Source organism: Egretta garzetta, unplaced genomic scaffold (genome assembly GCF_000687185.1).
Source record: "Egretta garzetta isolate BGI_Z169 unplaced genomic scaffold, ASM68718v1 scaffold85, whole genome shotgun sequence".
NCBI lineage: Eukaryota > Metazoa > Chordata > Aves > Pelecaniformes > Ardeidae > Egretta > Egretta garzetta.
Window position 1 is genome coordinate 994,699 of NW_009259718.1, and position 11,407 is coordinate 1,006,105.

The 11,407-nt window shown below is 43.2% G+C and overlaps 1 protein-coding gene across 5 annotated transcripts in view; it reads right to left on the minus strand.

Moving 5' to 3' along the window:
• Nucleotides 1-275: 275 nt before the first annotated feature.
• CD58 (CD58 molecule) overlaps nt 276-11,407 on the minus strand; it is an 18,108-nt gene continuing 6,976 nt past the window's right edge. For 4 of the 5 annotated variants that reach the window (XM_035894492.1, XM_035894495.1, XM_035894494.1 and 1 more), the window contains 5 exons: nt 10,733-10,780; nt 9,081-9,152; nt 7,590-7,640; nt 7,228-7,294; nt 276-1,621 (listed from right to left, as the gene is read on the minus strand). In XM_035894492.1, the coding sequence (XP_035750385.1) occupies nt 7,236-7,294; nt 7,590-7,640; nt 9,081-9,152; nt 10,733-10,780 (230 nt within the window). In that variant the 3' untranslated portion in view covers nt 276-1,621; nt 7,228-7,235. The remainder of the gene's footprint in view (nt 1,622-7,227; nt 7,295-7,589; nt 7,641-9,080; nt 9,153-10,732; nt 10,781-11,407) is intronic. The other variant, XM_035894493.1, reaches the window with a different exon arrangement.

An 11,407-nucleotide genomic window follows, 5' to 3' on the forward strand; every position in this document is an offset into this window, starting at 1 on the left:
GTTAAAATTAAAAAAGAACAAATATAAAGCTCTGGGAAGGAGGAACCACTTGCAACAATATAAGCTAGGGTCTGGCTGGCAGGGGAGTAGTTCTGCTGAAAAGCAGCAGGGAGATTTCAGTAAGCAGCAAGCCAAACATGAGCTTGTGTCTCCTGGCAGCAAAGGCGGCCAACAGCATCCTGGGCTCTACTAACAGGAGCTTAGCCAGTAGATTAAGGGTAATGATTGTCCCCCCGCTACTCGGCATGCATTAATTAAACTGCATTCAGAATACTGCATCCAGTTTTGGACCCCTTCAAGAAGACAGACATCAAGAAGCTTGGGAGTAAATTCAGTGGAAGGCTACCAAGATGGTCAGAGCACTTGTACTATGGGAAGCTGAAGGCACTGTGCTTGTTCAAGCCTGGAGAAGAATAGGCTTTGGGAGAGCACCTAACCGCAGTCTTCCCATACCTACAAGCTGATTATCGAGAAGATGGAGACCCATTCTTCATAGTAGTGCCTGGTGGGAGAACAAGAGATAATGGGCATAAGTTGAAACAAGAGCAAAGATGAAGGGGGAGTTTGTGATCTCTGGTTATCCTTGTCAAGCCTTCATGATTCTTTACACAAACCAAGTTCAAAATCAACTGAAATGGCTTTCAGCTTTCATTAAAAACCAGCAGGCAGAAGTCATGAAACATGCTCCATATCCTGATGTTTTGAAAACATTAACATACAGTATGCTTTTCTCTTTGATTCTTTTTGAGCTTCAGTGTATAAATTACCTCAGTTTTCAAGTTTTTTTCCCAGTCACAAGCAACCTAAAACCATAATATTATTCTTTAGAAATGGGCAGGTTGACATCCTCTTAGAATAATGCGAAGCAGAAGCTGACACATATAAAAAAAAAAAAAAAAAAAATCCTAAAAGTGCAAAAAATATCACAAGTTCAAGGAAAAAACCCTAAAGCCCTGATAATAGCAGCAGCTTTGTTCCCCTTCAACAACAAACTGAACTGTAGCTTTATCACAGAGTCAACCACCATCAGATGATGATCAGTTTTCCAGTCTTCTACCAACTCCAGGAGATAGCTATCTTGGACAATATTCGTCTGGGACACTGAGCTCCTGCTGGAGAACTGAGACTAGCAAATGCAAACTTCCATCCATCTGGAATTGCTGAAGGATGAATTGTTGTTCTTCTGACTGTAAAAAGGTACTGATCCAAAGTTGCAGAGAAAGGCCATTAGTTTTTCAGTTATCCACATTCATGCAAATGGATATGATTTTGTTAATCTCTAAATACCAATTATAAAAGAGACCTTAGCTCTTACATGTTGTGTTAGTACAGCACCACTTGTTACAACAAAATACAAAACAATACAAAAGATTTTGTCCGTGATTTGGCCTCTTTATCTTCATGCAGTGTCACCAGAAAAGGAGGCTGTCCCTTCTGAGAGAAGAAAAAGAGGCACTGGAAACAGTTCAGCTAGTCTTCAAAGCACTTCTTTATGGATGACTTCAGTGTTGGTGGAAAACGTCCAAGAGAAAAGGCCGCAGCTCCTTCACTGTTGAATTGCACCACCTCTCTTCCACTGTTGTTTGGTCCGCAGAGCAATTATTTGCTTATAATTTAAGATCTCAAGCAAAAGAAAAGCACACAGGTAAATTATTATGTCTTCCCTTCTAGAAATTGAACTAGTTATACAAGAATACTTCAGGCTTTAAATCCTAATAAAGTGTGAAGATGAATTAAGACATTGTCATGTGATCCAAAACAATCTAATTACAGCAGCTACACAATATCTGATCGCCACCTACATTTACCCAAATTATCTGTATATGGTTAGACATGTTCCTCTGCAACTGGAACATGTTAAGAACATTTATCATTACCACCAGCCACCCGCTAAGCAGCTGTGAGGCTGTTCTGACTCCATGACTTTGGATCACATAACCAGGCTCTTAAGACACCACTTTTATACAAGGTTCAGGTCTATAATCTCAGTATCAGCTGTGCACCACACATGCATGCAACACTGCTGCTATTTCTTCCACACAGTAATGCCAGGTGCTTTTGCAGTTTTCTCTTTTGAGGATTGCAGATAGAGCTCTTATTTGACAAGCAAGGAAGCTGAAGGCAAAGGGAAGTTATAGTGCAGGAGGTTAGAATCCAGCAAGTCCAAGACTACGTGCCCAATCTAACCCACTGCATGCAACATGCATCAACCTCCAACCAGGCTCATTTCCAGTAAAGCATACACACGGCCCACTCACATCCGCCTGGGTGCACACAGAGCAACAGTATAAGGGGAACCAACTGGATGTGCCAAGGCACTGTATGATTCAGTCTTTGCTCCTATTATCCCTCCCTTCCACTAGTCTCTAGCTCAGCATCACTCCAAACTAGGAGAAGATGCCAGGAGACAGTGTAGGAGAGCAGCACGTGGTGACACATGGTACTCATCTCTGTAGACAATGAAAAAAAGAAAGGTGTCCGCAGTCTGGTTCTCACAAGGTTCCTGGATAGGCCTGAAGTATTGTTATGATTTCTGTCCTTAAAATCCAAGCAGGTTTACTGCTTTACCTACATATGACTTACGCCAGCTTGATGACAAAATGGAAGAACACGATCGAAAAGCCAGCCTGTGGGGGGCTGCTATTTGCTTCTGTCTATGCAGTGAGAGGGCCTGAATATGGAATTGGTGTTCTCCTCTCATTTTATAGCTGTAGTGATAAGCATCAGGTTTCACGCACCCTGTAGAACATGCAAAATGTTCTGTCCCCACACAGCTTGCAAACAGCACCAAAGAATGCACAGCTACACCTGATGTTTTGACATGATGTAACAACATAACTATCTCAGATACTAAACCTTTAAGCACGACATAGGAGCACAGTGTAGCCAAGTAAGTAGCCCTTGCAAAGCAGCACATCATGTAAGCCATGCATAATACAGACTTACTTCATTTGGTCTTCAGTATTACTCCTCGGCAACTACCAGAACTAACAGGATCTGACTCAGTTACAAGGCAACCACAGCTTCCTCTCCAGCTATACAGCCCTGTTTAAGTCTGCGGCCTTGTTTTGTGACAGTTTCATGGGCAGTTTCGTCTGCAACAGAGTCAGGTTTCATATACTCAGTCCTAACTCCCTCCTACCTTTCTACTCATCCATATTTTCTCACATTCAGAGGGTTTTTTTTCCTCTTTTCAACATGGTCTTCAGAAAATATCTGAATGTGATTGCTTGGCTGGTAATTCAACAGAAGAATAAACCTGACAAAGCAGAAAAGTCTGCAGCCATAAGGTGCCACTAGCTTCCCCATTCCTGTGCATTTTGAGAATCTTTAAATGGAATATCTGCATCAGTAGTCTCCAAAGTGGAGTGTGCACAAGGCAATCCATCGCGGTGCAGGAAGAAAGTATTTTTGCACCATTAATAAAATTAATAAAATTAAAAATACTGTTTACTTCATCCTTATATCACCCCTTTTTAATTTCTATTTTTGTGCATGCTTTACAATGTACATAATACTTGAGTACAGTAGCACACATATGTAATTTATAAATATATATAAATTGGGTGTGTATGTTCAAAGTATTTTACTGATGGAGTGTGCAATCAAGTAAGTTTGGAGACCACTGATCTACAACATAAAAAGCAGAAACCAGTATGAAATGCCCATAGTTACGCCACTTAACTAAGGGCTATATATGACAGACAAACCAACATTTTTCCTTTTAAGGAATTAATCTGCAAAGTTCATTTCTTACCAAACAAAAATACTTTGACACACACTGGCTAATAGTACACACTTTCTCAAAGCTTTGTAAATTTTCTCTTTAAACATTCAAGTCAGATAAAAAATTTCAAACCAAGAAGTTTCTGGTGACTCATTTAATAAATTTGTAAACAAAACCTTTCATAAAATCTCTAGAGTTGGAAGGGACCCATAAGGATCAGAGTCCAACTTCCTCCTCTTCTCAGGACTACCTAGAACTAAACCATACGACTAAGAGCGTTGTCCAGACGGCTCCTTGAACTCTGACAGGCTTGGTGCCATGACCACTGCCCTGGGGAGCCCATTCCAGTGACTGACCACCCTCTCGGTGAAGAACCTTTTCCAATGTCCAGCGTAAACTTCCCCTTGACGCAGCTTCATTCTGTTTCCTCGTGTCCTATCGCTGGCCACCAGAGAGAGGACATCAGTGCCTCCCCGCTACGCTGCCCCCCTTGAGGAAGCTGTAGACTGCGATGAGGTCACCCCTTTTGTTTCACAAATAGCAAAGCAATTTTTTTCCATCCATTCCTTTCTTCCCTCACCCAGTTTATTTGCTATAGCTGACCTCATTTCACATCCCTTCAAAACTTTGTTTCTTCACAGATGTTTTATCTGTCAAGTACTTTTTAACTAGTTTATGTTCTATGTAAAACAGCCAGCACAGTCAAAGGTGTCAGCTCTGGGAAACCAGCTCATTCCCTTTACCAGCAGGCTCGTTCTCAGTTAAACTACAGCTGTTCTACAGCATGCTCAAAGCGCAGCAAAGCTTTACGGTGACAGAAAGGAACGGCTTCACGCAACACATTTCACACGCACATCTCAGCCTGCCCTGCTACCACTGCAACAGCACACACCCACCCCCCAGCCCCTTTCCCTGTCTCCTGCCCTTCCTTCTCCCTTTGAATCCACTGCTGACCAGCGTCGCATCACATCCCATCCCCTCCAGTATGTCAGCCCAGTGCTTACCAAGACCCTTTATGATCAGATTTAACCTGTTAGTCCAGCAGAAGAGCACCCAGATTTTTTCTGCCGGGTCAGCTTCCTGCTACATGAGGTAGTTTAACTGGCTCAGAGAGGGGTGTGATGAACATCAGAGCTGGTCCAAAGAGCAAGAACTCCACTGTAAGTGACAGTAAGTGGCCAGATTGGCTCAAGCCATCCTACAGATTATAGTCTATGTGGAACAATCTTCACCCATCCACAGGAAAGGCAGGGTTTCCCTAGAGTCAGAGTAAAGCATGCTTGAACTACGGTCAATTACAGCAAGTCTCTCAAACCCAGGTAAGTTGATTACACTCATTAGATGGATTCAAAGTTCAGCAACCGTTCTCACTATCATCTTCATCTCTGTAAGCTTTGCAGACACACCAGCAATGAGTAAGTTTTATTACATATTTACCTACAGTTTTACTTCTGAAAGTCTTGCATAACTCCAGTGAAAATTTTGTCAGCGGGTCATGTGCTTCAACTATATCCCTTTGGGAATCGAGAAATTCACGATTACTGATGGCGGCTGATTGCATTTCTCCATGCTGCCACTGAATCTGTTAGGTTGGGGAAACTACTTCTACCTCCAGCACCTGGCTGTCACAGACTGAGATATAGCACTATGCTACAGCTTCAACTATTCTGCGTAGAACCTTCCTGTGTCACGGATAGGAACTTTGGATTTTCTACAACACTACCAGGTACTTTGGAAGCCAAACTTGTGAGTGCAGTAATTGCTCTCTTGGTGAGGGCTTGATTTTTTTATGTTCTTCGCCAGATTTAGAAGTCTCAGTAAGACTTTTCACTATAAACTAAAGGTCAATGATCTCAGCTCCAAACCTATGATTTTTAATACTTCTTCGGAATCACAGTGTGAAACTAATTAGCATCAAGAGTGAAATCAGTTAGCATTCCATAGGCTTTCTCTACTCTAGAAACATTCTACAGAAACAGTATTGTGGTCCTGATGGATGACAGACCAATGTAAGCCCTTGCCTGTGCAGTTTATTAAGGGATAGCCCTTATATCCTTCTGTTACCAGGTTTGGGACAGGACTAATCTGAGTTTTGATATTCTTCATGTTGATGTACTCCAAGAAGCAGCTGCACAACCTCACAGATGCTCTGGTGGGCACACATACCATAGAAAACCGATTGAGAGAGCAAAACATCTTTGGAGATATGTAAATGGAGGCCTATTATGCCCCGATAATAAATGCAGCATACAGAACTGATGACTGAGCAAAGGTTCTAACTAATTCATGGAACATGAAACAATTGTTGAGAAACATTGCATCTTTGCAGCCTGAATTTCACTAATACCCATAAGAGATAGCACTGATCAACTGTTCTCCCTGTGTGTTCGGTTTTGGGCCCCTCGCTATAGGGAAGATGCATTGCTGGAACGTGTCCAGAGGAGAGCAACAAGCTGGTGAGGGGTCTGGAGCACAAGGCTGATGAGGAGCAGCTGAGGGAACAGGGGTTGTTTAGTCTGGAGAAGAGGAGGGCTGAGGGGAGACCTTACCACTCTCTACAACTGCCTGAAAGGAGGCTGTGGTGAGGTGGGGGTTGGTCTCTTCTCCCAGGTAATGGGCAATAGAGCTAGAGGAAATGGCCTCAAGTTGTACCAGGGGAGGTTTAGGTTGGACATTAGGAAAAATTTCTTCACCGAAAGGGCTGTCAAGCAGTGGAACGGGCTGCTCAGGGAAGTGGTCGAGTCCCCATCCCTGGAGGTATTTAAAAGACAGGTAGATGTGGTGCTTAGGGACATGGTTTAGTGGTAGAATGGCAGCGTTAGGTTAATGGTTGGACTTGGTGATCTTTAAGGTCTTTTCCAACCTAAATGATTGTATTCTATGATTCTGTATGGAGTAATAATCAGTTTTCTCATTCCATGTGTCAGTCCTGGGGCCTATCGGTCTGTTTGTTTAGAAGAGCTTTCCCACCATGCCCGTGTAGGCTTAAAAACAAACCACAAGAAAACGCAGCTGCACACCTGAGCAATAAAAAAAAAAAACAACCCTTCGGTGTTCCACAATATCTCTCTGCTTTGATATGCTGTTCAACAGCATTCATAATTAACAAGGTAGAATTGCAGTTCAGAAATCTACTGACACCTCAGCCACTATAAGCCTTTAGCACTTGTTAAGGCAGGAAATGAAGTAAAAGTGCAAGCATGAGTAAGCAGTGTGTTATTAATGAATGTTAGTAACATTTAACCCTACAGTTTTGAAGTGGCTAAATTGGCCAGTCTTCTGAACACTTCCATCGCAAACATCTGATTCCCTAGCACACATCACACACACACGCACCCACCACACACGCACCCCTTTCCTCCTAATAATTCTTACTCTGTTTTCTCCTTGAGCAAAAGGGGTTCAGGGTCATACGCAGCCTGGCCCAGCACTGCTGCTCCCACCCTCTGTGACAGTCTGCACGTTCTCCCAAGACACAGGGAGCTTCACCCTCCACATACCTTATTCACTACAGCTGAGAATTGCTCAGGTGCTCCCCGTTTCCACCTTCTGCCTCCTGGGCCACTTCTGCCAGGACAACAGGCAACACTCAGACAATCTTGGAGCTCACAACACTCCCCCAGCTCAGGCGTATCAAGAGTAATCTGACTGAGAGCCAGGCCATTTGTTCGGCATCAGTAATAGCCCTGAACAACATTCCCCTCCCCTCTCTCCACTCCACGCTGTACTCATGCTCCCTCCCAGACCCTGCAAAGGCCAAGTGCAGAAGGCACTCAGTGCCTGTAGTGCCACCCATTCCTTCATATCAAGAAGCATTAGGCAAAAGTCATAACAAAGACCACTCCATAGAACAAGCACTTACCTGCCTCATTGACAACATGGTCATCTGCATGCTTGGCCAGACAGCTTCTATCTGAAGAGAGATCAGAAGACAACTACAGACCCCTGCCTTGCTCAGCTTCACGGTAGTGGCTATTGAATAAGCGTGAGTTACTAGCTACAACTCAACATGTTGCATCAGCTAACACCAGAAAGCTAACACCCTTTCCCCCAAGACAGCTCCCCCCCACAGAACAGGCACTCCACCTCCCACACTTGGACATCAGGGTGCTGTTCGGCTTGGTAGGAAGTTCTGAAAAGAGATTACAGGACAGCTACATCCCACTGCTTAACTTCACAGTGGTCATTACTTAGAGAGGAGTCACCAGCTACAATTCATAAGAATTGTAATAATCATTCAGGTTTGCTTAGGGAGGAAATCCAGGTGGTGTCTAACCCTACCCTCTCCTCAATGAAAGGTCAACATTCATTTCCAGACAGGTTGCTCAGGAATTTCTCCAGTCAGGTCATAAAAACCTCCATGGGTAGAGACTCCATGCAGCATGTCCTAGTGATCAGTCATGCTTAGAAGGCAGAAATCTTTTTCTTGTATCAACACAGAATCTCTCTGCTTCCATTTAGGACCATCACCTTGATATCCCACTATACACCTCAGTAAACAGCCTGGCTTGGTCTTCTTATCAACATCCTTGTAGGTATCAGCAGCTGCTGTTATGTAGCCTGAAAGCCTGCTCTTCTCTGGGCTTGAACAAGCCCAGTTTCTTCAGCATTTCCACAGACGAACCAGTGTTGGTGGCACTCTGCTGAATTTGCTCAAATTTATCAGTGCTTTTTCCAGCACTGGGTGGGCCAAACTACATGTTGTCTAGTGGGCCACTCTACATGTTATCTAACAAGTGCCAAGTAACGGAAAATAACCACAAGCAATCTCTCCAAACCCAGACAGAAGCTGGCAAAGCTTCCTCTTGGTCACATCGTCTTGCTCCTCACTTAACTGGTTCATGTGCACACACTGGGGGACTAGAGGCACCCTTGCAGAGATCTCCCAAAAGGCAGCATTGACCAGAAGACCAGAAGCCAGCACTTCAGCAGGGACAGCCACTCGAATATTCTCATCTCAGTCTGACTGTTTGGTTTGGGTTTTTTTTGCTTTGTTTTTTTGGTTTTTTGTTTTTTTGTTTTTTAAAACCTCGCTGATCTCCAGAACACACCTCCTTCAAGCTTGCATGCTCTGCTGGCGTTATTTCCAAGGGTGGCAAAAATGCAAACCTCGCTCTGCCCTAGCAGAACATAAACCAGCTGCTCTTGACCACAGCCTGAAAGTTGGTTAACTCTGCTCTGGAAAATCCTGCACTGAGGACAGATATTCAGCATTCAAGACACAATTCCCCCCCCAACACCACCACTGAGAAGCACTGCACATAAGGCACTCTGAGCCTTCAACTCTAAGGGACCCTGGCCAGTTTGCCCACTGGGTCACTAGCACTGACTGCTCCATAGAACAGGCACTTACCTTCCTGATTTACACCATTGGTCACTGTCTGGTTGTCTTTCAGGGCACCGTCCTCCTCATTCAATTCTTTGTCTGAAAAGAGATCAGAGATGGGGTACAGTCCCTCAGGAGCACGTGCCATTGCTTCCTCCCCCCACCAGCACAGGTCATTGCTGTGTTGTCCAGAGCTCAGCAGCACACTTTCTCCTCTGCAATTGTCACGTACTGCTGTGCTACCAACAGAAGCCCTATCTAGAATTGCTTTGTACAGGCATTTCAGAGAACATCATAGCCTTGCCTGCTGCGTGTACTGCACAACGGTGCACTGACTCCCCTTCCTGATGTTCCCGCTCTATACTGCAACAAAATACAGTACTTTATTCTCCAAACAACTTTTATCTACAGACCTCATCTCTTTCGCCTGAACTGTATGTTTCCCTCTTTTCTTCTGTAAGACAGGCATAAAATAGACCTCCTCCTCTTCCTCCTATATCCATGTCTATGTATGTGAAAATAGTTATAGAAGTGATAAGACAATCCCACAGTGCATCACACCTTCACCATCAGCTACACAACCCCTATTTCTTCAGATGAGGAAAGCTGTTCTATGCCCATTACAATTCATGCAGGAAGAATTAAGTGGCAAACCCCAGGGGCTTCTGGGTTTCCTTTTCTTTATTGTCATCATTAGTACTTTATCCCTTAACCAGGAAAATCTTCTGCCTTCTCAAACCCCCTTATTATGAGCTACTTGTGGAAAATGGTGGAAGAGTTAGTGAGTGAAGGAATCATCAGTGCAACAGCCTGGGGAAAACATATTTTTTTGCTGACTTGAATGACAATGTTTGTATTTCACTATCCCTCTGGAGTAAAAAGAGCTTCCAGAAAAAAAATACAGGTCCCAGAATTTCCTTGACATTTACACTGGCTGTACTAAGAAAATAAAACTGGGGCTTTGCTTAGCTTCCTGATGAATGCAGTCAAAAGACTTTCCTAGAGCATAAAGCAAGTAGAAGATACCGCATCCAGAAGTGGTGCTTCTCTAAGGAAAGAAGCCCAATGTGTCTCCCAAATTAGCATTTTGCAAGTCTGTAAGCATCCTATCTCTAAATAGGTGTGCTGAAGCTCAGATCTATTTGCCATCAATAGAAACAAAGCTTTGAAGTCACAGCACTTTATTACCTTAGGTCCTGCTTGAGGGTTTCTTTCCAACAGAAAGCAAAGATCACCTACCCATGCTGACATACTATAAAAATATCCTTGCACTCTTTTGCGTGCAAATAAAAGGTAACATTAGACAAAAAGGTAATTTGCTTATTTACTATAAAAGGGATTTCCTCAGACATGCTTAGTTCTTCTTTCCACAGATGGTGATTTGCAGCACAGCATGCAGCATCATTCTCATTAGATCAAGAGGGAAGCTGACGCCCCAGGAAGGTAGTTGCTCAGTGCTGTTTAATAAACACAAGGATCCAGGTCTTTTTGAATTCTCATCTAGCAATCTACCCATCAACATTTACTGTTCCTAAGGCAACAGGTCTTTCTAGGCCAACAGGGGAACGGTAATCTCTACACTGAGAACATGCTAATATGTATTGGACTGCAAAAGGCCACGTGCAAAATTAATTTCCCCCTTCACGTTCCCCTGTTTAGGGCACCATCTCACTTGTTACCTGCTTCAGGCTTTTCATTCTCGCAATCAAGTTGTCGTGGAGATTTATCTGCAAGCAAACAGAAGTCCTTTTTAGAAATGTGTATGGAGGTAGCACAACAGTCTGCAAAATGTGCAACTCAGCCTAAAGTGACAGTTTCATTATAACACTTCTAGCAGATACTCCTGAGAACTAGTATGTTATGCCACTTTATTGAAGGACTCACAATTAATTTCAACTTCAACTTCCCTCTAGCAACCACTTAAGGTCCCAGACCACAACCAACATTATCTATACTTATGCCTACAGCTTTACAAAATCTTTCTAAAGTAGTTTTACTTAATGTGATAAAGCTGCACAGATTTGCCATAGAAAGCCAGAGACAGCTGAGAAGAGAATCCACATCTCCTTTTTTTTACTTCATCTATGTGTTACACTAACACTGTGACTTTAAAACCCTTCTCTTTGCAGACCTGAAAGAACCTCAGGCCATTCTAGAAACATGGGCCATTTTAAAGTAAATTTAAGTGCAGTACCAAAATGAGGATTTTTTTGGTTGGTTCTTTTTTGTTCCCATCCTTCTTTTTTCACCTTCAAATCCATCCATAGTATCTAGACTTCAGTGATCTCTGAACCTAGAACCACAGCTTTAACAAATGTATGAAAACATTGGAAGAAAAATTAAGTTCTTTAACC